General features: G+C 46.5%; 1 protein-coding gene and 1 long non-coding RNA gene across 7 annotated transcripts; one reads left to right on the top strand and one right to left on the bottom strand.

The window, feature by feature from the left end:
* Nucleotides 1-284: 284 nt before the first annotated feature.
* LOC118941071 lies at nt 285-4,136 on the bottom strand. Of its 5 annotated transcripts, XR_005037339.1 has the most exons (6): nt 3,779-4,136; nt 3,455-3,579; nt 2,994-3,147; nt 1,145-1,209; nt 730-1,043; nt 285-606 (listed from the first exon to the last, which is right to left on the bottom strand). It is a non-coding gene; the product is annotated as an uncharacterized LOC118941071 (long non-coding RNA). The 5 variants fall into 5 exon arrangements; XR_005037336.1 differs by having other exon boundaries at nt 3,455-4,136; XR_005037340.1 differs by lacking the exon at nt 3,455-3,579 and having other exon boundaries at nt 2,994-3,398.
* Nucleotides 4,137-4,161: 25 nt separating this feature from the next.
* LOC118941070 lies at nt 4,162-26,648 on the top strand. Of its 2 annotated transcripts, XM_036951439.1 has the most exons (10): nt 4,162-4,432; nt 5,775-5,920; nt 7,783-7,864; nt 8,143-8,278; nt 8,735-8,937; nt 13,358-13,494; nt 14,829-14,970; nt 16,070-21,770; nt 21,876-22,232; nt 23,147-26,648. In XM_036951439.1, the coding sequence occupies exons 1-10, from the start codon at nt 4,307-4,309 to the stop codon at nt 23,155-23,157; spliced, it is 7,041 nt and encodes a 2,346-aa protein (XP_036807334.1). In that variant the 5' UTR covers nt 4,162-4,306; the 3' UTR covers nt 23,158-26,648. The 2 variants fall into 2 exon arrangements, with proteins under 2 accessions (XP_036807334.1, XP_036807333.1); XM_036951438.1 differs by having other exon boundaries at nt 4,163-4,432; nt 16,070-22,232.
* Nucleotides 26,649-27,600: the final 952 nt, after the last annotated feature.

Genomic DNA, 27,600 nt, shown 5'->3' with positions numbered 1-27,600 from the left:
CCTGGTCTAAAGTAGTGCACTATATATAGGGTTCTATAGGGCCCTCGTATAAAGTGGTGCACTATATAGGGAATAGGGTTCTACAGGGCTCTGGTCTAAAGTAGTGCACTATATATAGGGTTCTATAGGGCCCTCGTATAAAGTGGTGCACTATATAGGGAATAGGGTTCTGGTCTAAAGTAGTGCACTATTTAAGGAATAGGGCCCTGGTCTAAAGTAGTGCACTATTTAAGGAATAGGGTTCTACATGGCTCTGGTCTAAAGTAGTGCACTATATAGGGAATAGGACCTTGGTCTAAAGTAGTGCACTATTTAAGGAATAGGGTTCTGGTCTAAAGTAGTGCACTATATAGGGAATAGGACACTGGTCTAAAGTAGTGCACTATATAGGGAATAGGACCCTGGTCTCTACATAGGGAAATGTTTCCAAATACCATCCTAGGGAACATGTCGGGCACTACATAGGGAATAGGGTCCTCCTCTGGTCGGGCAGATCAGACATGAGACGTGCCATGGCTGCGGGCAGGGTTAGTGGTGGTTTATTATACCAACCCTTATCCCATCCAGGGCCATCCCTCTGTGGGCACGAGAACACCAGGAGACCCCCTGAATGAATGGAAGGACATTTAAAATACATAGTTGCTTCAGTAGTTTCAGGACAACAATAAATCCATCAAAATGGTGGATTAAAAAACACCAAGTCTGCCTTATTGCCATTGTGGTCTGTACCTGGCCATGAGAGCTCCCCCTCCCCGGCAGATAAAGATGGCCGCACCCAGCTCTTTAATCCCTGGTGTTCCAGAGGATTATAGAAGTCAGTGATGACACGGAGCTGTCCAGCTGAGAGACACCAGACTCAGCACCCCGGCAAATCGGGAACAGAACCCCAGCTGCCGTGGCAACCTGGGCCTTGGTTCCGGAACCCTCGCGCCGAGCAGCCGTTGCACTTTCCCCCCATCCCGGCGATGCTGGCGACCATGGAGACCAAGATGGAGACGATGGTTCTGCAGCTCTCTGGGGAGAGTCAACGTGGAGTCGTACACCTTGACCAGGAAGAGAAGAGGAAGTCAACTGTTAATATGAACTTTTAGTTTTAATACAGAACCATCACTTTATGTGTACGTAGGTTAAAATGTCTACTCACCATCTTTAAAAAGGTGAATGAAACACCAGTCAGAGAAAGAGTCTTGAGAAAATGTGCTTTTGTTCCTGAAAATAAAACATCTTTGCATTAACTAGTGATGCCTCCACTTGTGTCACTTGTTGTATTCAAAATGGCAGCGTATTCCCCAAAGTACAGTGCCTTGCGAAAGTATTCGGCCCCCTTGAACTTTGCGACCTTTTGCCACATTTCAGGCTTCAAACATAAAGATATAAAACTGTATTTTTTTGTGAAGAATCAACAACAAGTGGGACACAATCATGAAGTGGAACGACATTTATTGGATATTTCAAACTTTTTTAACAAATCAAAAACTGAAAAATTGGGCGTGCAAAATTATTCAGCCCCTTTACTTTCAGTGCAGCAAACTCTCTCCAGAAGTTCAGTGAGGATCTCTGAATGATCCAATGTTGACCTAAATGACTAATGATGATAAATACAATCCACCTGTGTGTAATCAAGTCTCCGTATAAATGCACCTGCACTGTGATAGTCTCAGAGGTCCGTTAAAAGCGCAGAGAGCATCATGAAGAACAAGGAACACACCAGGCAGGTCCAAAATACTGTTGTGAAGAAGTTTAAAGCCGGATTTGGATACAAAAAGATTTCCCAAGCTTTAAACATCCCAAGGAGCACTGTGCAAGCGATAATATTGAAATGGAAGGAGTATCAGACCACTGCAAATCTACCAAGACCTGGCCGTCCCTCTAAACTTTCAGCTCATACAAGGAGAAGACTGATCAGAGATGCAGCCAAGAGGCCCATGATCACTCTGGATGAACTGCAGAGATCTACAGCTGAGGTGGGAGACTCTGTCCATAGGACAACAATCAGTCGTATATTGCACAAATCTGGCCTTTATGGAAGAGTGGCAAGAAGAAAGCCATTTCTTAAAGATATCCAAAAAGTGTCGGTTAAAGTTTGCCACAAGCCACCTGGGAGACACACCAAACATGTGGAAGAAGGTGCTCTGGTCAGATGAAACCAAAATGTAACTTTTTGGCAACAATGCAAAACGTTGTTTGGCGTAAAAGCAACACAGCTCATCACCCTGAACACACCATCCCCACTGTCAAACATGGTGGTGGCAGCATCATATTTTGGGTCTGCTTTTCTTCAGCAGAGACAGGGAAGATGGTTAAAATTCATGGGAAGATGGATGGAGCCAAATACAGGACCATTCTGGAAGAAAACCTGATGGAGTCTGCAAAAGACCTGAGACTGGGACAGAGATTTGTCTTCCAACAAGACAATGATCCAAAACATAAAGCAAAATCTACAATGGAATGGTTCAAAAATAAACATATCCAGGTGTTAGAATGGCCAAGTCAAAGTCCAGACCTGAATCCAATCGAGAATCTGTGGAAAGAACTGAAAACTGCTGCTCACAAATGCTCTCCATCCAACCTCACTGAGCTCGAGCTGTTTTGCAAGGAGGAATGGGAAAAAATTTCAGTCTCTCAATGTGCAAAACTGATAGACATACCCCAAGCGACTTACAGCTGTAATCGCAGCAAAAGGTGGCGCTACAAAGTATTAACTTAAGGGGGCTGAACAATTTTGCACGCCCAATTTTTCAGTTTTTGATTTGTTAAAAAAGTTTGAAATATCCAATAAATGTCGTTCCACTTCATGATTGTGTCCCACTTGTTGTTGATTCTTCACAAAAAAATACAGTTTTATATCTTTATGTTTGAAGCCTGAAATGTGGCAAAAGGTCGCAAAGTTCAAGGGGGCCGAATACTTTCGCAAGGCACTGTATCTGGTCTAAAAAAATAATAGTGCACTATATAGGGAATACGGAGAAATCTTTGGCCCTTGGCCCTCTGACCTTGCAACTGTCCAGTACTCTGCACGTCACAGTATCATCCACAGCCTCTCCCAGAAGATCTGAGCCGTCACCATGTTGTTGCTGATAAAGACTGGGACTCTCCACAGCAGCAGGACAAGATGATTACCAACCAGCCCACGACCCCTGAGATGAACTTGAATTAATCCCCTCATGGGGAAATTAGTCTGTCATCCTTACAGACATAGTATATTCACAACAGTTCAAATATATATTTTAAAAAAAATTATAGGATAATAAATATATGATTGGTCAGGTAAAACGTACAGTATAGTCTGCACAGTGGCCGTTACGGTGCTGGGTGATGTCATGCGGTGTAGGACTACCTACAGCCCGACAGACATGGTGGTCAACAAGAGTCCTGAACTACTGCTACCTGCAGGGGAACTGGAGCCCAAACAGGATCAATAAGGACATGATGCAATGAGACAGCGATCAATTACCTTTTGAGAAATCGGTCTGAAGAATAAAATGACCCTTTTACTCAAAGGGTGTAGGCCTAGTATGAACCACACGGGGTAGCATCTCAAATGGGCCAGTCGGCTCTTCGTCGTTATATTCACAACGGCTACGTTTAAAACACATGCCAATTCCAGGTTACATATACTGCCTTTACATAGTAGGTTTTAAAAATGGCAGAGAAATAAGGGGTAAAGGTAGGTAAAAATGTACTTGCATAAACCAAATTGTTTGACAAACTCAAAGGATGAGGAAGGTTTTTTTCCCCAAAGCTTTCCATAAATGAAGCAGTTATAAGCATTGGTCACCTGCTGCTCAACTGTGACCTAGTCCTCATTGGAATCAACAGCCAGAACTGATTCCTTTTAACGAGACAGTAGGGGATTGATTTATAAAGGTAGGCGCGCTGGTGTCACCTGTTAATTAATAAATGAGCACAAGTCCAATATCATCTCATGTCAACCAATCAACGGAATGGAAAGATATAACGTGTTTCTGATCATGCCGCCGTTCTGAAATGAGAGAGACACAGACAGATAAAATCACTAATTGACTCGTTCAATATTAGGTTGGTGACAACGTTCAAAGAAACGTTAATCAAACACGTTGCAACAATGTTCCAATGTAACCCATAATATATAAACACACAAGATACCTTTCAATGTAGGGGCGTTTTTTTTTTTTTTTGATGTGCAGTGTCCTCCAATCACAAGACGTATTTTCCGCCGTAGGGCAATACAGACGTGAGTTTCATCCAATCAAATCTCTCGACCGCGATACGCTCGGACGCGTCGCGTTTCAGTCGCTGTAGCTACGCGCTAGGCAAGACAAGCAGTATGGCGGAAGAAGAGAGTAAATTTGAGTTAGAAGGTTTTAAAAAAGAATTGAATGGTTTATTTGTCAGTAGTTCAAGTGAAGAATACGGACTTCAAAGCAAGTTATATTGTGTACGGTTCTGTAAGGTAAAGCAATGTATTGGAATTACACCTGGGGGAGAGAGAGGAAAAATACTTGTTTTCCCCAGGACAGACTCGTACTAGCTAACGGTAGCTAGCTAGCTAGCCAGAGCTCCTTTCTCTAATCTATGCTAAGGCTAACTAGCCAACCAACCTATTCCCCTCCCCCCCTCAAACAGACAGATAACAACCCGTAAATGGCTAGCTAGCAACCAATAAACCAACCTGTTTTTTCCCCCTGTAATGTCACATATGTTATATCCAAATTCACCCTTTTCAAAATGCATGATAGTAGCTAACTAGCTAGCTACGGGGAAAAGCATTGTCAAGTCGTTCTCGGGTAGCTTGCTTGTTAGCCAAGTTATCTTCAGTTCCCACTTTAGCGAGTTAGTTTAGTTGCTAGTTTACCAACAGTAGATTCGGGAACGTGTTTAATAAGACCTCTAGTGGAATTCAATGTCTGCCCTTGTTTTTACAGTTTGTCAGATTGAAGCGTTAACGTTACATATACTTGTAGCTAGCTACAGTGTCTAGTTAGTCTGACTATGGCCTAGTTTTGTAATAATGTAGCAAGCTACAGTGTCTAGTTAGTGTGACTATGGCCTAGTTCTGTAATAATGTAGCTAGCTACAGTGTCTAGTTAGTGTGACTATGGCCTAGTTTGGTAATAATGTAGCTAGCTACAGTGTCTAGTTAGTGTGACTATGGCCTAGTTTCGTAATAATGTAGCAAGCTACAGTGTCTAGTTAGTGTGACTATGGCCTAGTTCTGTAATAATGTAGCTAGCTACAGTGTCTAGTTAGTGTGACTATGGCCTAGTTTGGTAATAATGTAGCTAGCTACAGTGTCTAGTTAGTCTGACTATGGCCTAGTTTGGTAATAATGTAGCTAGCGAGGTATTCAGTTGCTACTAAATAAGTTGAGATGGTGATACAGTGAAAGGGACAACAATTGTTTTTAATTGGGCCCATCCAACGTCTTGTTATGGTTTCCCTATCCACTGTCTTTATTTTTCCTCCCCCCTTTCCTACCTGTATCCCCCCCTTTCCTACCTGTATCCCCCCCTTTCCTACCTGTATCTCCCCCTTTCCTACCTGTATCCCCCCCTTTCCTACCTGTACCCCCCCCCCCCTTCCTACCTGTATCCCCCCTTTCCTACCTGTATCCCCCCCTTTCCTACCTGTATCCCCCCCTTTCCTACCTGTATCCCCCCCCCTTTCCTACCTGTATCTCCCCCTCCCCACCCCCTACCTGTATCTCCCCTACCTGTATCTCCCCCACCCCCTTTCCTACCTGGATCTCCCCCACCCCCTTCCCTCTCTCCTCCCTCTGCTCCCTTCTCTTGTAGTTGGTGGAGGTGTATTCAGGACGATGGCAGGTACCCTTGCCACAGCTGCAGGTGCTCCAGACTGCTCTATGTTCCTTTGTCCAAGCCTCGGCCTGCTTCCCGTCTGACTGTGAACATGTATGCTACACACTGAGTAGCCTTGCCCTGTAAGTATGAGTGTTGACTTGTTTACCTGCACTGAGTAGCCTTGCCCTGTAAGTATGATGTGTTGACTTGTTTACCTGCACTGAGTAGCCTTGCTCTGTAAGTATGAGTGTTGACTTGTTTACCTGCACTGAGTAGCCTTGCCCTGTAAGTATGATGTGTTGACTTGTTTACCTGCACTGAGTAGCCTTGCCCTGTAAGTATGATGTGTTGACTTGTTTACCTGCTCCTTGGAGTCCATAGTCCTGTCACCCCCAGTTTCTATCTCCAGTATGAGTGTTGTTTTCTAGGGTGACTCTGCTCCTTGGAGTCCATAGTCCTGTCACCCCCAGTCTCCATCTCCAGTATGAGTGTTGACTTGTTTACCTGCTCCTTGGAGTCCATAGTCCTGTCACCCCCAGTTTCCATCTCCAGTATGAGTGTTGTTTTCTAGGGTGACTCTGCTCCTTGGAGTCCATAGTCCTGTCACCCCCAGTTTCCATCTCCAGTATGAGTGTTGTTTTCTAGGGTGACTCTACCCCTTTCAGCCTTGTTATTCCGTCCCTGTTGTTACATTTATTAAAGGAGGTATGAGGCTCAAACAGTCCCCTCCCCTTTCTCTCCCCACACCCCTCCCCTTTCTCTTCCCACACCCCTCCCCTTTCTCTTCCCCTCTCCTTTCTCTTCCCCTCCCCTTTCTCTTCCCCTCCCCTTTCTCTTCCCCTCCCCTTTCTCTTCCCCTCCCCTTTCTCTTCCCCTCCCCTTTCTCTTCCCCTCCCCTTTCTCTTCCCCACTCCTTTCTCTCCCCCACCCCTTTCTCTCCCCCTCTCCCCCACCCCCTTCTCTCCCCCTCTCCCCCACCCCTTTCTCTCCCCCTCTCCCCCACCCCCTTCTCTCCCCCTCTCCCCCACCCCTTTCTCTCCCCCTCTCCCCCACCCCTTTTTCTCCCCCTCCCCTTTTTCTCCCCCTCCCCTTTTTCTCCCCCTCCCCTTTTTCTCCCCCTACCCCTTTTCTCCCCCTCCCCTTTTTCTCCCCCTCCCCTTTCTCTCCCCCTCTCCCCCACCCCTTTCTCTCCCCCTCTCCCCCACCCCTTTCTCTCCCCCTCTCCCCCACCCCTTTCTCTCCCCCACCCCTTTCTCTCCCCCACCCCTTTCTCTCTCCCCCTCCCCTTTCTCTCTCCCCCTCCCCTTTCTATCTCCCCCTCCCCTTTCTCTCTCCCCCTCCCCTTTCTCTCTCCCCCTCCCCTTTCTCTCCCCCACCCCTTTCTCTCCCCTCCCCTTTCTCTCTCCCCCTCCCCTTTCTCTCTCCCCCTCCCCTTTCTCTCTCCCCCTCCCCTTTCTCTCTCCCCCTCCCCTTTCTCTCTCTCCCTCCCCTTTCTCTCTCCCCCTCCCCTTTCTCTCTCCCCCTCCCCTTTCTCTCTCCCCCTCCCCTTTCTCTCTCCCCCTCCCCTTTCTCTCTCTCCCTCCCCTTTCTCTCTCCCCCTCCCCTTTCTCTCTCCCCCTCCCCTTTCTCTCTCCCCCTCCCCTTTCTCTCTCCCCCTCCCCTTTCTCTCTCCCCCTCCCCTTTCTCTCTCTCCCTCCCCTTTCTCTCTCCCCCTCCCCTTTCTCTCTCCCCCTCCCCTTTCTCTCTCCCCCTCCCCTTTCTCTCTCCCCCTCCCCTTTCTCTCTCTCCCTCCCCTTTCTCTCTCCCCCTCCCCTTTCTCTCTCCCCCTCCCCTTTCTCTCTCCCCCTCCCCTTTCTCTCTCTCCCCCTCCCCTTTCTCTCTCTCCCTCCCCTTTCTCTCTCCCCCTCCCCTTTCTCTCTCTCCCCCTCCCCTTTCTCTCTCCCCCTCCCCTTTCTCTCCCCTCCCCTTTCTCTCCCCACCCCTCCCCTTTCTCTCCCCACAGGAGTGCTTTTGAGCTCTTGCTGTTTTTGAACAGAAATAAGATCCTGCAGGATCCCTTGAAAAAAATCCTTGATTCGTTCCAGGTGAGTTGTCTTAACAACCCCTTGCTTCCTAGCCTGGTTCCATATCTGTTTGTGCTGTCTTGCCAGCTCCTATGGTTGTTGTCATGTCAACAAGACGACACAAAGAGGCTGTGTTGACTCAGCTGACCAATCAGATCATATCCGTTTGAATCAGCTGACCAATCAGATCATATCCGTTTCTCACTGCTTTATGGAATGCTCTAAAACATCACTCTTGAGTTTGGCAAGATGGCACGTAAAGATCTTGGACCAGGCTAACCTCTTCCTCCTTTTTTCAGGAATGTTTTTCCCAGCTGGAGAGACACCAGAACATCCACCTGCTGCAGGTGGGACAGATCATCAGAGAGAAGGGACCGTGGACCAACCCCATACTACAGGCCATCCTGAAGGACTCACAACTGCCCCGGGATGAAGGTGAGAGTCTGGGAGAGAAAGGCAGGATGAGAGGGAAAAGCCATGGACCAACTTCTACATACTCATCCATGTACCATGTTGTATTACTGACTAGAAATCTGTCCTGTAAATATCTGCTCTGGAGTCGTCCATCTATAATGACAGGAGTCCGTTAACTAGAGGTTCCTCTCTCTGTGGATTTAATATTTACTACTGTTACACTCCTTTCTCTTTCTTTACCCCAAATATAGAGCACTATTTGGGATGTAACATTGACCCTTGACCTGTCTCTCTCCACAGTGGACCGGTACCTAGGCTCAGAGGTGCAACATTGACCCTTGACCTGTCTCTCTCCACAGTGGACCGGTACCTATGCTCAGAGGTGCAACATTGACCCTTGACCTGTCTCTCTCCACAGTGGACCGGTACCCACGCTCAGAGGTGCAACATTGACCCTTGACCTGTCTCTCTCCACAGTGGACCGGTACCTAAGCTCAGAGGTGCCAGTGTTCTTTGAGCTGCGTGTTCGTTACCTGCTGTCCAGTGAGATGTTCACAGAGGCGGTGGTCTTGGCTAAGACCTGCTCTCAGCACCCCGTTGCCGGGCGACACCTGTTCTTCCGACAGGCCTACCTCACCTGTCTGTTGAAGGCATCGCTCCCTCGCCATATGCACGAAGAGGTGAGGGGAACAAACTTTGGTTATTAGGATTCCTGGGTTCTGGATAATAGCATCTGCTATATGACTTAAATATAACATGTTGGGAATGGGGGGGGCTAATGACTGCTCTGGATAATTACTGTAATTGATAGATGGGATCTACTGTAGAGACGAGGATGGACTGATATGCTAGATGGGATGTAGAGATGAGAGGATGGACTGATGCTAGCTGGGATCCACAGTAGAGATGAGAGGATGGACTGATATGCTAGCTGGGATCCACAGTAGAGATGAGAGGATGGACTGATATGCTAGCTGGGATCTACAGTAGAGATGAGAGGATGGACTGATATGCTAGCTGGGATCTACAGTAGAGATGAGAGGATGGACTGATATGCTAGATGGGATGTAGAGATGAGAGGATGAACTGATATGCTAGATGGGATGTAGAGATGAGAGGATGGACTGATATGCTAGCTGGGATCTACAGTAGAGATGAGAGGATGGACTGATATGCTAGATGGGATGTAGAGATGATAGGATGAACTGATATGCTAGATGGGATGTAGAGATGATAGGATGTACTGATATGCTAGCTGGGATCTACAGTAGAGATGAGAGGATGGACTGATATGCTAGCTGGGATCTACAGTAGAGATGAGAGGATGGACTGATATGCTAGCTGGGATCTACAGTAGAGATGAGAGGATGGACTGATATGCTAGATGGGATGTAGAGATGAGAGGATGAACTGATATGTTAGATGGGATGTAGAGATGACAGGATGAACTGATATGCTAGCTGGGATCTACAGTAGAGATGAGAGGATGGACTGATATGCTAGCTGGGATCTACAGTAGAGATGAGAGGATGGACTGATATGCTAGATGGGATGTAGAGATGAGAGGATGAACTGATATGTTAGATGGGATGTAGAGATGATAGGATGAACTGATATGCTAGCTGGGATGTAGAGATGAGAGGATGGACTGATATGCTAGCTGGGATCTACAGTAGAGATGAGAGGATGGACTGATATGCTAGATGGGATGTAGAGATGAGAGGTTGAACTGATATGCTAGATGGGATGTAGAGATGATAGGATGAACTGATATGCTAGCTGGGATGTAGAGATGAGAGGATGGACTGATATGCTAGCTGGGATCTACAGTAGAGATGAGAGGACGGACTGATATGCTAGCTGGGATCTACAGTAGAGATGAGAGGATGGACTGATGTGCTAGATGGGATGTAGAGATGAGAGGATGAACTGATATGCTAGCTGGGATCTACAGTAGAGATGAGAGGATGGACTGATATGCTAGCTGGGATCTACAGTAGAGATGAGAGGATGGACTGATATGCTAGATGGGATGTAGAGATGAGAGGATGAACTGATATGCTAGATGGGATGTAGAGATGATAGGATGAACTGATATGCTAGATGGGATGTAGAGATGAGAGGATGAACTGATATGCTAGCTGGGATCTACAGTAGAGATGAGAGGATGGACTGATATGCTAGCTGGGATGTAGAGATGAGAGGATGAACTGATATGCTAGCTGGGATCTACAGTGGAGATGAGAGGATGGACTGATATGCTAGCTGGGATCTACAGTAGAGATGAGAGGATGGACTGATATGCTAGCTGGGATGTACAGTAGAGATGAGAGGATGGACTGATATGCTAGCTGGGATCTACAGTAGAGATGAGAGGATGGACTGATATGCTAGCTGGGATCTACAGTGGAGATGAGAGGATGGACTGATATGCTAGCTGGGATCTACAGTAGAGATGAGAGGATGGACTGATATGCTAGCTGGGATGTACAGTAGAGATGAGAGGATGGACTGATATGCTAGCTGGGATCTACAGTAGAGAGGAGAGAATGGACTGATATGCTAGCTGGGATGTAGAGATGAGAGGATGGACTGATATGCTAGCTGGGATCTACAGTAGAGATGAGAGGATGGACTGATATGCTAGCTGGGATCTACAGTAGAGATGAGAGGATGGACTGATATGCTAGCTGGGATCTACAGTAGAGATGATTGGATGGACTGATATGCTAGATGGGATCTACAGTGGAGATGAGAGGATGGACTGATATGCTAGCTGGGATCTACAGTAGAGATGAGAGGATGGACTGATATGCTAGCTGGGATCTACAGTGGAGATGAGAGGATGGACTGATATGCTAGCTGGGATCTACAGTGGAGATGAGAGGATGGACTGATATGCTAGATGGGATCTACAGTAGAGATGAGAGGATGGACTGATATGCTAGCTGGGATCTACAGTGGAGATGAGAGGATGGACTGATATGCTAGATGGGATGTAGAGATGATAGGATGAACTGATATGCTAGCTGGGATCTACAGTGGAGATGAGAGGATGGACTGATATGCTAGATGGGATGTAGAGATGATAGGATGAACTGATATGCTAGCTGGGATCTACAGTGGAGTTGAGAGGATGGACTGATATGCTAGCTGGGATCTACAGTGGAGATGAGAGGATGGACTGATATTCTAGATGGGATGTAGAGATGATAGGATGAACTGATATGCTAGATGGGATGTAGAGATGAGAGGATGAACTGATATGCTAGCTGGGATCTACAGTAGAGATGAGAGGATGGACTGATATGCTAGCTGGGATGTAGAGATGAGAGGATGAACTGATATGCTAGCTGGGATCTACAGTGGAGATGAGAGGATGGACTGATATGCTAGCTGGGATCTACAGTAGAGATGAGAGGATGGACTGATATGCTAGCTGGGATGTACAGTAGAGATGAGAGGATGGACTGATATGCTAGCTGGGATCTACAGTAGAGAGGAGAGAATGGACTGATATGCTAGCTGGGATGTAGAGATGAGAGGATGAACTGATATGCTAGCTGGGATCTACAGTAGAGATGATTGGATGGACTGATATGCTAGATGGGATCTACAGTGGAGATGAGAGGATGGACTGATATGCTAGCTGGGATCTACAGTAGAGATGAGAGGATGGACTGATATGCTAGCTTGGATCTACAGTAGAGATGAGAGGATGGACTGATATGCTAGCTGGGATCTACAGTAGAGATGAGAGGATGGACTGATATGCTAGCTGGGATCTACAGTGGAGATGAGAGGATGGACTGATATGCTAGCTGGGATCTACAGTGGAGATGAGAGGATGGACTGATATGCTAGATGGGATCTACAGTAGAGATGAGAGGATGGACTGATATGCTAGCTGGGATCTACAGTAGAGATGAGAGGATGGACTGATATGCTAGATGGGATGTAGAGATGATAGGATGAACTGATATGCTAGCTGGGATCTACAGTAGAGATGAGAGGATGGACTGATATGCTAGCTGGGATCTACAGTGGAGTTGAGAGGATGAACTGATATGCTAGCTGGGATCTACAGTAGAGATGAGAGGATGAACTGATATGCTAGATGGGATGTAGAGATGAGAGGATGGACTGATATGCTAGATGGGATGTAGAGATGAGAGGATGGACTGATATGCTAGATGGGATCTACAGTGGAGATGAGAGGATGAACTGATATGCTAGCTGGGATCTACAGTGGAGTTGAGAGGATGAACTGATATGCTAGCTGGGATCTACAGTAGAGATCAGAGGATAAGGTTTTGACGAAGATGATGTGTTTTGTACAAGAGCACTAATACAAGCACTAAGTAATTCCTAAATGTGGTTGTTGCAGTCCATATTTGGAGTTGCTGCCTTTTCCCCTTGTTTGAAAGGTTTAGTCGGTCACGTATGGGGGGTGGGTGGGATTGCTGACTACAGGTAGAAGACAATAGTCATTTCTGCTAGCCTGCGATGTAGTGGGGAGAATTAGCTGATGTAGTGGGGAGAATTAGCTGATGTAGTGGGGAGAATTAGCTGATGTAGTGGGGAGAATTAGCTGATGTAGTGGGGAGAATTAGCTGATGTAGTGGGGAGAATTAGCTGATGTAGTGGGGAGAATTTTGCTGGTGTAGTGGGGAGAATTAGCTGATGTAGTGGGGAGAATTTTGCTGGTGTAGTGGGGAGAATTTTGCTGGTGTAGTGGGGAGAATTTTGCTGGTGTAGTGGGGAGAATTTTGCTGGTGTAGTGGGGAGAATTTTGCTGGTGTAGTGGGGAGAATTTTGCTGGTGTAGTGGGGAGAATTTTGCTGGTGTAGTGGGGAGAATTTTGCTGGTGTAGTGGGGAGAATTTTGCTGGTGTAGTGTGGAGAATTTTGCTGGTGTAGTGTGGAGAATTTTGCTGGTGTAGCGGGGAGAAATAGCTGATGTAGCGGGGAGAATTAGCTGAAAGTAACGCTCCCCTAACGGTGTAGCCCTGCGTTCGCCCTCCACTACACCACTGGAATCTACCGTATAAATGCTTGAATGATGTCACCATTTCTTCTTCTTCTCTCTCTCTACCTGTAGATGTCTGACATTGACGGTAAGGACGCTGTGGATATCGTGTGTAACACAGAGAGTGAGGAGAGCGACGAGACGCTCCTGGCCCTCTGCACAGCCTTCCTCTCTCAGCAGCTACACCGGGGAGACATGTACTGCATGTGGTGAGCCCCGTCACTGTCTATACACATCATACTGGTCTGTGTTCACTGTCTATACACATCATACTGGTCTGTGTTCACTGTCTATACACATCATACTGGTCTGTGTTCACTGTCTATACACATCATACTGGTCTGTGTTCACTGTCTATACACATCATACTGGTCTGTGTTCACTGTCTATACACATCATACTGGTCTGTGTTCACTGTCTATACACATCATACTGGTCTGTGTTCACTGTCTATACACATCATACTGGTGGTCTGTGTTCACTGTCTATACACATCATACTGGTCTGTGTTCACTGTCTATACACATCATACTGGTGGTCTGTGTTCACTGTCTATACACATCATACTGGTGGTCTGTGTTCACTGTCTATACACATCATACTGGTGGTCTGTGTTCACTGTCTATACACATCATACTGGTCTGTGTTCACTGTCTATACACATCATACTGGTGGTCTGTGTTCACTGTCTATACACATCATACTGGTCTGTGTTCTACACCGGGGGACTTGTGTATCGTACCGGTCTGAGGCACTGCATCTCAGTGCTAGAGACGTCACTACAGACCCTGGATCAGCGGTCTGAGGCACTGCATCTCAGTACTAGAGACGGCACTACAGACCCTGGATCAGCGGTCTGAGGCACTGCATCTCAGTGCTAGAGACGTCATTACAGACCCTGGATCAGCGGTCTGAGGCACTGCATCTCAGTGCTAGAGACGTCATTACAGACCCTGGATCAGCGGTCTGAGGCACTGCATCTCAGTGCTAGAGACGTCTTTACAGACACCCTGGTTTCGAATCCAGGCTGTATCACCACCGGGGCCGTGAATCGGGGAGTCCCGTAGGGCGGCGCACGATTGGCCCAGCATCGTCTGTTAGAGTTTGGCCCGGGGGTAGACCGTCCATTGTAAATAAGAATTTGTTCTTAACTGACTTGCCTAGTTTAAAATAAAGGTTAAATAAATAAAAAAATATATATACATTTTTTTTAAATACCTAAATAAATACAATTGAAAGCTGACATGTATTTATCCTGCTTGTTCTTTGATGTTTGTGGTTTTCTGGGCCTGGTTACCGTTCAGCACCTGGTGAGAACTGTTGACATGAATGGGGCTTTATAGACAACATTGATTGATCTTGGACCACTTCCTACTCCCCCGTTGGGATCTGATTTACAAACCCAGGTTTTTAATTGAGTCCGCTAATGAATAAACTGACTTTTTTTTTTATTTTTTATTTAACCCGGTAATAATTAACGTTTTTATTAAAGAAGTGGATTATTTTTTTTATCATCTTGTTATTGAATCTCTTCCTCTTCCAGGGATTTGGTGTTCATATGGAGTCGACTCCGCCTGCGGGTCAACCCTTCCAAACAGGCCTTCCTGGAAGAGAGTCATCGGTTGCTGCTGTCTGCCACCAACATCAGATCCATATTCTCTTTCATTAGAGTGATCCTTGCAGAGGTGAGCCAGGAACTCCTGCGATTGTTGATTTTTAGTGCTGAAATTCCAGCTGCCATTTTGTTTGTTCAGATGTAATGGAGTTGTTGTGGTAGAGGATGATGTGAAAAGCTTGTTTTTTGATTTGGGTTGTACCTCCGCTCAGGTGGCTTGGCTTAGGTCAGCCTTCTTCAGATGCTTTGTTGAGGATTACTGTGCCGACTAGAGAGATGAATAGAAGTCATGGCTTTTATTTGGGGTTTGACTGAGAATTTGTGTTGAACTGTCAAACAACATGAGCGTTGTACGAGTAACTGAAAGGTTGCAAGATCGAATCCCCGAGCTGACGAGGTACAAATCTGTCGTTCTGCCCCTGAACAAGGCAGTTAACCCCACTGGTCCCCGGTAGGCCGTCATTGAAAATAAGAATTTGTTCTTTAACTGACTTGCCTAGTAAAATAAATAAAAATACCATCAGCTGGGGTGCGACTCAAATGGGCCCCTACTTATGGTCCCTGGTTAAGAATAGCACACTACAGTATATAGGGAATAGTTTACTTTTTTTGGGACAGAGCCCTGATCATTATTAGGCCGACTCGTTAGTATAATTGTTTGTTTTTCAGTCAAAAATAGACACCTTTTGATGAAGATGAGCAACAAAGACTGGATAAATACATGATCCAAATACTGAGCTATATTTTATTCTCCAAAACATTTTGGTATTATTTTATACTCGTATACAATCGCTCAGGGAAAGATTTTAGTTTAACCAGTACACAGAGTTTTCTAAACGCCGCTTGGATTGGAACCTGGTGCTTCGGGTCAGATCACCTGTAAATAGAGCTCTTTGTCCACGCAGACCAGCGGTGTGTTTGGTGTCCAAATCAGGATGTATGAGCAGAGAATAACCCCATTACCTACTGTGGAATATGGTGCTGGATCTTTGATGTTATAGGGGGCCGTTCTGCTTCCGCTGGTCCTGGACCTGACTGTGTGCCTAAAAAAATATATATATATATATATATATAAATAAATAAATAAATAAATAAATAAATACATGTTTTTGTACAGCATGGGTAATTCACTGACCCCCTTCTGTTCTATTTCTGTTCTGCTCTCCCAGCTGGGAAAGGATGGTCTCCAGTTCTGTGTGGAGCTCTGCACCCACGCCCTCCAGACGAACCCCTGCGACGCCTCCACCAAGTCCCTCGTCTACAAGACGGTAGCCTACCTCCTCCCCAACGACCTGGAGGTCTGCCGGGCCTGCGCCCTCCTCGTCTTCTTCCTGGAACGCACCGTGGAGGCCTACAAAACGGTGTTCCTCCTCTACACGCACCCCGACCAGGAGTACCACGTCGAAGCCGGTCCCATCGGGAACCACATCCGCTTTGAGATCCTCCAGACCCTGAAGAGAGGTCTCTACTTCGATCCAGAGTTCTGGAACCTTTTGAATCTCCGGACCAACTGCCTGAAGCTGATGAGCGAGAAGAAGGCGGCGTTGGCGAGGATGATGATGGAGGAGGAGGATGATGGGTGGGTGTCCAACTACTGCAGCACCGCCACCAAAGAGCCCTGTTGCAGCTGGAGCGCTGACCTGTCGGAGCGTGTGCAGCCTAAACATGTAGAGACTAAACCGGTACAGAAACACGTTCAGATTAAACCCTTTCATCAGGTAACAGCGCCCAAAAGGCGGTTCCAAAAAGAAGAGAAGAATCACGTTTCGACGGCGCCGGTGGCAGCCAAACGTGTCAAAGCTCAAAGGTTGGAAAAAAACTCTGTTGTCGAGTCGCAGCGGCTGCCTGTTAATCATGTGACGCCGGCGATGGCGAAGACTGAGAAGCTGGCTGAACCCCCTGTTGGCGAGGAACAACCTGTTATAAAAAGAAGAGGGAGGAAGCCTGGGCCGAAGCCGGGACCGCGGTCATCCGTCAAAACAACAGAGCCCCCAGTCGAGACCACCTCTGTCAGACGGTCCTTCAGACAACTGGACATGGCGCAGGAGAACCTGGCCAGGCAAGTCGGTCACAGACCACATAGGCACATGACCAGACTCTCAGAGAAGAAACCTCCTAAACGGAGGGGTAGGAAACCCCGGTGGCTCCTGGAGGGTACGTTCCAGGCTGAGAACAGTGCTCCCCGGAAGGGTCGCCGACCGGGGAGGAAACCTACACAGCAGAAGACCCAGCAGACACCAGTGGACAAGACCAATAAGACCTCTCGGTCTGGTGCCACTGTCAAGGAAAGCACAACCAAACAAAAGAATGCTGTGACCTCACAAAATAAAATGGCGGCCACTCGTCTAACAGCTTCGAGGGAACAGGAAGGTAAACGTCAGAAGGAGATTCCCGCTACTAACCACCTACCAGTAGTATCTCCTGCTCATGACTCAAAGCTGGAGGTCTCCCTACCTGACAATGAAGTATTTGGGTTCTTCCATGAGGATTATCTCAGTAGGCAAGGACTGGTGACTCTAAACTGTGATAAATCTAAGGCACCAATCCAGGCACAGTATCGGGTGAAGGACAGACTCGGAGAGGTGTTTCTCCTTTCTGCTCAGAACGCCAGTCTCTTCATAGAGCAGTTGCACAACTACGCCCAGACGCCTAAGGCGGAAGGTGTCACGTTGAACACCGAAACCTGTTTGTTGAAAGCGACAGATGTCCGTCCCTCCCTGAACCAAAGTTGTCTGCCGGTGCCGTGTGACGCTTCAAGGGTATTTTACCAGACGTCTGCAGTGGAAATGGAAGTTGAGGTCTACTCACAAACTGTCACTGCTACAGACATGACTTTCACACCACAAGGTGGCGCTGTCGAACACATCGCAAGTCCCAAGGAGGACGGATTCTCTACCGATGCTCAGCAAACATGTATTCCATCTGTTCTCTCAGTGAATGTAATTGTTCCTAATAACACAAGAAGAACAAATACATATGTAACTAATGTTCCAAGAGAACCAACGGAAGTTACGAATATTCCAAAAAAGCGAACCGCTTCTGAAGTCGGGGAGATTCTAGAATCGTCCAGGAAGTCCGAAGTTACCGACATTCTGAAAGAGGCTATGGATATAGCGAACATTGGTGTGGATGAAGCAATGGTGGGGGACACTGGCAGCGTCCCTGGAAAGGAAACTCGGGAGCTAGTTGTTCTTACTCCTTTCTGCTGGCTGGCTAATACCTCAATGGATGCGTTTGCTAGAGAGTTTGAAAAGTTTGCCAAGGCTCCGGATTCTGACGTTGTCGCAAAGCAGCAGTCGGTGACACCACAGACCACAGATGGTGTCTCGCGCGAAACGTTTGAGACGACATCGTCAACGGTGACACCACAGTCTCCAAAAGTCATCACTACGGCCGTCACAGACCCAGTGGTCCTTGAGGACACTTCGAAAATAACCAAAGTCACCCCACAGGACACTACAGACATCCAGGAAAACATGGACACTCGACACACCCAACTGGACATTAAAGCTACCTCACAAAACGCGGAGCCGGAGGATATCCCAATGGCCGCTGAGAGCTTCCCACGGCTCACTGATGAGACCCGGCAGCTTGAGCACCCTGTGGACTCGACACAGGACAATGACACCCCTCAGTTCACTGAAGACCCCCCACAGAATACACAGGACATAAGACTACTCGCAGAGGACACCCTGAAAGTCACTTTCACCGAGGTCACCCCACAGGCTACTGAGGACCGCACAAAAGCCACCGTGGATACTCCAGAGGCTGTGGACACACTACCACAGAACATAGAGGAGGACAGCTCGGAGGGAATTGAGGATAGCCGGGAAGTTACTGTAGACAGCCGGGAAGTTACTGTAGACAGCCGGGAAGTTACTGTAGACAGCCAGGAAGTTACTGTAGACAGCCAGGAAGTCACTGTAGACAGCCAGGAAGTCACTGTAGACAGCCAGGAAGTCACTGTAGACAGCCAGGAAGTCACTGTAGACAGCCAGGAAGTCACTGTAGACAGCCAGGAAGTCACTGTAGATACCTCTGAGCACATTGAGGACGCCCTACAAATACAAAACACTGCAGACACCCTACAGCTCACAGTGGATGCCCCAATGGTCTCTGAAGAGTTCACCAAGGACACACGTGGTGCCACACGGAACAATGGGGACACGCCACAGCTCCATGAGGACACACCGGTCACTGAGGACACACTAAGAGTCCCCGAAGAGACGTCACAGGAACCCAAAGACCCCTCAAAGGTCAGCAGAGATACCCCGATGGTCTCTGAGGACACACTAAGAGTCCCTGAAGAGACGTCACAGGAACCCAAAGACCCCTCAAAAGTCACTGAAAACTCTCCACAGAAAACACAGGACACCCCAAAATTCACAAAGGACAACCCAACTGTCTCTGGGGATATCGGACAAACTCCTGGAGATGGCTCCCCACAGGAAAATGAGAACAGCCCACTGGCATATCGCTGTAGTCTCTGCAACAAGGTTTTCAAAGGCAAACGTGTTATAGCCCACGCCATGTACCACTTCCGCAGGGACCAATGTATGTTCTGTAGGATGCTGTTCAAAAACGACCTGCTCGCTATGATGCATCTGTCCCAACACATCGACAAGTTGAAAAAAGGAAACCTACCACCTGATATTGAGGAGGTCCGTGAGAACTGTAAAGCTGGGATGTCAGACACGCCTGGACGCTCAACGCAGAGGGGGAGACGGGGACGCAAGAGGATCCCTGTAAACTCCACCGAGTCAACACCTCCGGATTACAGGAAGCTACGGTCGACCAATAGGATCTCCTCTATAAACTCCTCGGAGTCAACTCCACCGGATCGCAGGAAGCTACGGTCTAACCCTAATCTACTGTCGACCAATAGGCTATCAACTGACTCTCAACCTTCACCAGATACTAAACTCGCAACAGAAGAGTCTGAAGGCAAGCAGTCGACACAGAGGGTCAATGGACAGAGGGGCAGAAGACGAGTTAAGGTTGAAGGAACTGAGGGTGATGGTGATACTCAGGCAGAGGAACAAGAAAAGATCAGTAGGAGGCAAGAGGAGGAGCACTCGGCTCTGGAACAGAGGGAGGAACCCGTGGAGATCGCTACTTCTCTGGTGAAGACATCGACAGGTGAACAAGGGGGAACCTGCTCCTCTCCTCTGACAACGTTTTTGGAAGAAGGGGAGAAACCCTGTTCCTCGGCAAAGATCATGGAGGTCAACACAGAATCTCAGGCTGTATCGGTAACACAGGACAGGCTTTCAGTTTCACCTCTAGAGACCTCAGTTCAGGGTAAGGAGACCCCCGGAAGCTGCCCTGTGGAGGGATGCACAGAGATATTCACTGGAAAACGGCGTTCTCTCCTCGGACATATTCTGGACGATCACCGCGGCGACGCCAAACCCTTGGAAACGACGTTCCGTCACGGGAATGGCAAATGCAATATTTGCCAGAAACATGTTTTGACTTTGCAGCATTACCAGCACCACATTTTATGGCACAAAGGAATTCCCAGGCATCCCTGTCTACATGATGGATGTAAAGCCCGGTTCAGTGCAGCGACAGAAATGAGGAACCACGCGAAGACCCATCAGCCGCTCCTGGCAGTGTGCTGCTTCCCAGGTTGTCGGGAGCGCTTGGCTTGTCTTCCGGAGCTGAACCGCCACGAACAAGAACACTATCGTCTTCCAAAGGAAGGGAAGGATGAATCCGTTTCCTCTACCCTTGTCACCAATACCACCTCTGTTAACGTGATTAAACCGCGTAAGACGGGGAGGAATAAGCTACAGGAGATGCAGGGTGTAAAGAGACGATGGCCTCTTAGAGAAAAGGAGGGATCGGCAACGGACCTCACTACTACTGTAAAGGTAACCAGGAAGTATGACTTGACCAAGACGTTAAAGAGAACGCAGGTCGTAAAGAAACGGCATGTTCATGGAGATCCTCGTACTACTGACCCCTCTACCGTCTCTGTAAAGGTAACAAATACGTTGAGGAAATTGCGGGCTAAGAGGAAACCGTGTGTTGGTAAGAAAATGGACGCTCCAACCACTCCCGTCACCACGTCCAATGAAAAAGCGGAGCAAGCGAGCAAGAAGTTAAAGATGATTCATAAGGTGAAGAAAGCGTGGGATGTAAAGAGACAGAACGTTAGCGAAGACGATTATACCCCAACTGGTCCAACCACCTCCACCACCACTACCGCCACTGAAAAAGTTACCAAAAAGCTAAAAATCATAAACAAGTTGAAGAAAATGCGAGTGATTAAGAAACCGAACGTTAGCGAAGAAAAGGATACCCAACTGGATCCAGCCACCGACACAAAAGTGACAGAAAAGTTGAAGAAAACGCAACTTGTGAAGAAACCGAGTGTTGGAAAAGACCCCAGGAAGATGTCAAACGTTAGCACAGACGAGGACAACCCCCCCCAACCTGTTCCTCCCACCGTCACTCCGAAAGTCACCGAGAAGTTACCCGTGGTGACCGAGAAGTTAAAGAAAACACAAGTTCTAAAGAAACAAAGAGTTATCAAGGAACCCAAGAGGCCCGTTGGCAAAGAACCCAGGAAGACCTCCAGAAAACCTGTGAAGTCCAAGACCTCTGGTCCAGAGAAACATGTTCATGAAGTCACAGAAGTGGTAGGAGGTAAATCAAAGGAAGAAGATGATAAACCGTTGGTGGAAACATCAGACTCATCAACAGCTAGCGATGTCTGTGACCAGAAGATGGTTAACGGACACGTAAAGGACCTCCCTAAAGAATCGCCAAAATACCAGAGGAGTCTTAAAACAAGTACAGTTTCCAAATCCAAGAAATGTGACCCACGAAACCATAAACCTGCTACTCCCAAACCCCCTACAAATACTCCCAAACCCCCTACAAATACTCCCAAAACCCCTGCAAATACTCCCAAAACCCCTGCAAATACTCCCAAACCCCCTACAAATACTCCCAAACCCCCTACAAATACTCCCAAACCCCCTACAAATACTCCCCAACCCCCTATCAAGGAGGAAGCGAAAAACTCAACTTTCTTTGGGAAGATTAACAACAGGCCATACATCCGGCCTCCACCCACGGCTTACCTAGACGAACGGTACACCACCATGCCAAAACGCAGGAAAGAGATGTCCTGGACCCCTCGCTTCTCTCCGACGCGCCCGGACCTCGTGGTGGAGGCGTCGGGGACCACGGCGACACCGTCCGTCCGTAGGCAGCGCTGCGCCAAGTGTTTCTTGTCCTTCGACAGTGGAGAAGAGTTGCAGACGCACGTCTCGCTGAAGAAGTGCGCTACCCTTTTCGGCTTCGACTCAGACGAGGACAGTAAGTATAACATTTGTGACTTGTTGTTAACATAGTTGTCTACTTCGGGGATTTGGTTTCTCGTTGATTGATTGAATAAAAAATGATAGTTAATACAAGGTAATTTAGGAGCTGTTTCCGGATGCAGATTTAAGCCTAGAAGTCGTGGATTTAAAAACAATCTCAACGGGGAATACATCAAAGTATTCTTAGTCCCAGACTACCCTTAATATGTGTCTGGTAATCCTCCTGTAGTAGATTATGTGTCTGGTAAACCTCCTGTAGTAGATTGTGTCTGGTAAACCTCCTGTAGTAGATTACGTGTCTGGTAAACCTCCTGTAGTAGATTATGTGTCTGGTAAACCTCCTGTAGTAGATTATGTGTCTGGTAAACCTCCTGTAGTAGATTATGTGTCTGGTAAACCTCCTGTAGTAGATTATGTGTCTGGTAAACCTCCTCAAAGTGTAGTAGATTATGTGTGTCTGGTAAACCTCGTGTAGTAGATTGTGTGTGTCTGGTAAAACTCCTGTAGTAGATTGTGTGTGTCTGGTAAAACTCCTGTAGTATATTATGTGTGTCTGGTAAACCTCCTGTAGTAGATTATGTGTGTCTGGTAAACCTCCTGTAGTAGATTATGTGTGTCTGGTAAACCTCCTGTAGTAGATTATGTGTGTCTGGTAAACCTCCAAGTGTAGTAGATTATGTGTGTCTGGTAAACCTCCTGTAGTAGATTATGTGTGTCTGGTAAACCTCCAAGTGTAGTAGATTATGTGTCTGGTAAACCTCCTGTAGTAGATTATGTGTCTGGTAAACCTCCAAGTGTAGTAGATTATATAAATTATTTTAAATGTGATTTTTCCTCCATATTGTTTTTATGCTGAAAGCTCCAGATGTTGTATGCTGATTTATGGTTTGTGATTTACTATTGTTTCAGGTAGCTCGTGAAAGCTGATAGACAAGAGGACATGTTTGGATGTGCTGCTAGGGAAGGGGGTGGTGTGGGGGCTGTTGAACCCCCCCTCCAAAACCTGCTAGGAGTGTTGAACCCCTTTCGACCCTGCTACCTCACTGAGGGGCGACCAGGGTTTACAGGACTCTGACATGACTTGCTGGCTAGTCTGGGACAGCCGTGCCAGGCCTCCCCTTGTGACTGAGGCTGGCAATCTGAGGCGGCTACAACAGGAGACGCCTCTCAACCCTGCTACCCTTTTTATTGACGAGGATTCCTAAAGCGTTAACTCTTTTTTTACATGACTTGCTGACTAGCCTGGGATGTGACTGAAGTTGGCCCGGTTGGCTACAGCAGAAGACGGAGAACAGTAAAAGGGTTGTGACCATTTCTTCCATGTTCTGTCTCCCATGGTCATAGGAGTGACCTATGACCTTTGAACCCTGACCTCAAATCCAAAGTTCAAAGGGGTCTTTTGGGCTGACCGATTTTTTTGATTCGTCGACCAGGAAGCGTCTCTAAACTAAAGCCTTGAAGGACTTATGAGGCGGACACTATGAGGCCTGGCCTGGATAGTTAATATATTCTTTGTTTTTTGATTTGTTTTCGACCGTATTTACTTTGGACTGAAGAAGTGCCTGGAATCCAACCTGCTACTTCCTGCTTCTCTTCTATTGGTCAATGGTCCAGGGGTTTCCTCCCAATTTGGCATCTTATTCCCTCTATAGTTGCACTACCCTATGTGAGCCCTGGTCAAAAGCAGTGTACTATTAAAAGGGAATCATTTGGGCCACGGAGACTCATTGCCGGGGTCAAGGAGTGACTCTTGAAGATGTGAGAACTGATGTTATGCAGGGATGTTAACTATACAAAATGTTCAAATATTTAACACACACTAAAAAAAAAAATGATTTTTTTTATTGCTCATTGCTTTGCACTTGTCACTTAAACCCAAAACCCCCCTAGTGAGTTTTACAGTCAAACTGCCAAGGGGAACGAGGCTCCTAAACCCCCCTAGTGAGTTTAACAGTCAAACTGCCAGGGGGAACGAGGCTCCTAAACCCCCCTAGTGAGTTTAACAGTCAAACTGCCAGGGGGAACGAGGCTCCTAAACCCCCCTAGTGAGTTTAACAGTCAAACTGCCAAGGGGAATGAGGCTCCTAAACCCCCCTAATGAGTTTAACAGTCAAACTGCCAGGGGGAACGAGGCTCCTAAACCCCCCTAGTGAGTTTAACAGTCAAACTGCCAAGGGGAACGAGGCTCCTAAACCCCCCTAGTGAGTTTAACAGTCAAACTGCCAGGGGGAACGAGGCTCTAAAACCCCCCTAGTGAGTTTAACAGTCAAACTGCCAAGGGGGAAAGAGGCTCCAAAACCTCTTCTATGGATTATATGTTTACGGCCCACAATGCAACAACGTGTATATTTAGATATCGTGTTGTTAGGCAACCGGTAACTGTCCAAATAAAGGAAACCCTTGAGTAAATGAGGGGATACAGAAGTTTTGTATATGTGTGGGGTGCCATTTTCCTGGCATGGTCCAGGTCCACTTGTAGAATCTATGCCAAGGTGCATTGAAGCTGTTCTGGCAGCTCGTGGTGACACGACACCTATTTAAGACATTTATGTAAGTGTTTCCTTTATTTTGGCAATTACATGTATTTGATCAAATTTTAACCAGTTATTATGATTTATTTTTATTTTTTTTAACTATTGATCCTCTGTGACTAAATTCTGTTCATTGAGAGCATGCTCCTGTGATTGGATATTTTTTTTACAACTCAATATTATTTTATATATATATTTTTTTGCTTCTTGGGCCCCATATGGGCTTGGGGTCCAGCCCCTGACTCACACCAATTGACCCGTCACATTTATTTATTATGCAGTTTATTTTATTAAATCAGTTGACCAATCAAGGCAGGGCCCCGCCCAGTTACCCAATCAAGGCAGGGCCCCGCCCAGTTACCCACGTGGATGCCCCTGCCTCCTCTTCTCTCCCCTGTCTGATAAATTAGCAGAGCGGCAGCAGGCTGTCTAAAACTCATTGACAGCGGGCTCCTGAATCCTCCTGTGGTTGGCGGTTGCAGTAAAATAAATAAAAATATCTCTATCTAATATATACTGTATAGAAGTGTCTTGGGCCCACCTCCCCCACAGGCCTGGGCCTTAATCTGGCCCTGTATGTAGGGAACAGGTTGCAATGTGCAAAGTGTCTTTCATTTCCATAATACCGCTTAAATTTACTATAATACGAACAACCTGTTTGAACATATTAGCCATCAGGACTAAACAACAACAACAACCTGTTTGAACATATTAGCCATCAGGACTAAACAACAACAACAACAACAACCTGTTTGAACATATTAGCCATCAGGACTAAACAACAACAACAACAACCTGTTTGAACATATTAGCCATCAGGACTAAACAACAACAACAACCTGTTTGAACATATTAGCCATCAGGACTAAACAACAACAACAACAACAACCTGTTTGAACATATTAGCCATCAGGACTAAACAACAACAACAACAACCTGTTTGAACATATTAGCCATCAGGACTAAACAACAACATCAACAACAACCCGTTTGAAGCCATCAGGACTAAACAACAACAACAACAACAACCTGTTTGAACATATTAGCCATCAGGACTAAACAACAACAACATCAACAACCTGTTTGAACATATTAGCCATCAGGACTAAACAACAACAACAACAACCTGTTTGAACATATTAGCCATCAGGACTAAACAACAACAACAACAACCTGTTTGAAGCCATCAGGACTAAACAACAACAACAACAACCTGTTTGAAGCCATCAGGACTAAACAACAACATCAACAACAACCCGTTTGAAGCCATCAGGACTAAACAACAACAACAACAACAACCTGTTTGAACATATTAGCCATCAGGACTAAACAACAACAACAACAACAACCTGTTTGAACATATTAGCCATCAGGACTAAACAACAACAACAACAACCTGTTTGAAGCCATCAGGACTAAACAACAACATCAACAACAACCTGTTTGAAGCCATCAGGACTAAACAACAACATCAACAACAACCCGTTTGAAGCCATCAGGACTAAACAACAACATCAACAACAACCTGTTTGAAGCCATCAGGACTAAACAACAACATCAACAACAACCCGTTTGAAGCCATCAGGACTAAACAACAACATCAACAACAACCTGTTTGAAGCCATCAGGACTAAACAACAACATCAACAACAACCTGTTTGAAGCCATCAGGACTAAACAACAACAACAACAACCTGTTTGAAGCCATCAGGACTAAACAACAACAACAACAACCTGTTTGAAGCCATCAGGACTAAACAACAACAACAACAACCTGTTTGAAGCCATCAGGACTAAACAACAACATCAACAACCTGTTTGAAGCCATCAGGACTAAACAACAACAACAACAACCTGTTTGAAGCCATCAGGACTAAACATCATTCCATATTTAAAATGGACTCTTCATCTTTTCTTTCTGTAATGTATGTGACTTTAATCCATATTATAGTTTGATGCACATTCTAAGTTTCCCTCTTTGTATATCTGTCTGGGATGAGTTGACGCGATGTCAGTCGGTCTCCACACAACCAGAACTACGCTGTCAGCTGTTGTTCAATGTACGTCCCTGTCCCAAACGGTTCCTTGTGTACTACTTGGGACCAGGGGCCCCATTTGGGTTAACTATAAGGAATAGGCCAGGGGCCCCATTTGGGTTAACTATAAGGAATAGACCAGGGTGCCACTTGGGACTCATATTTTATAAAAAAGAGGTTAGGAACTTGTTACGTGTATTAATCTGACCCATCTGTCCCCAACCAACAACGCTGCGTTCAGAAACCAGTGTATTGATATCGTCTATTGCTCAACACATGGACGAGACTAAATGCTTCTATGAGCTTCTGACATCACTTCCTTTTTTTTTTTTTTTTAAAGATGAATCTATTGTGATGTCAGCGAGGCGGCGGCCCACCGGGCGGTGACTGACTGTTCTACTGAACCCAACAGAACAGTGGCAGCAGGTGTAATGTATTATTCACATGGGGTTTTTCTATTTGGCTCCTGTAAATATGTGAAGAGTTCGAATGGCTTATTATTTACTGGGTGTTTTGAAACGGGTTTATTATAAATCATCAAGTTCTTGGTGTAAAATAATAAAAACACATGTTATTAAACTGGTATAAGTCGACCGAGTCGTATTTATTTATCAAGAGTTACCAGTACATGCATAAGGTGGGGAAGAACTGTGTCAAGGTGTGACGACTGTGGGGTGGGCCCTCTTTTTCTCAATTCATCTTTCATTGATTCCTTGTAATCTTCCTCTCCTTGCCTCCCTTCTCAAACGGCATTAGCTGTGTTTGAGTGGATCGCGATACCGTAGTGTATCGTGGG

Source organism: Oncorhynchus mykiss, chromosome 18 (genome assembly GCF_013265735.2).
Source record: "Oncorhynchus mykiss isolate Arlee chromosome 18, USDA_OmykA_1.1, whole genome shotgun sequence".
Lineage (NCBI taxonomy): Eukaryota > Metazoa > Chordata > Actinopteri > Salmoniformes > Salmonidae > Oncorhynchus > Oncorhynchus mykiss.
Note: the sequence above shows the minus strand (reverse complement) of the source record. Positions and strands in the feature narration are given on the sequence as shown.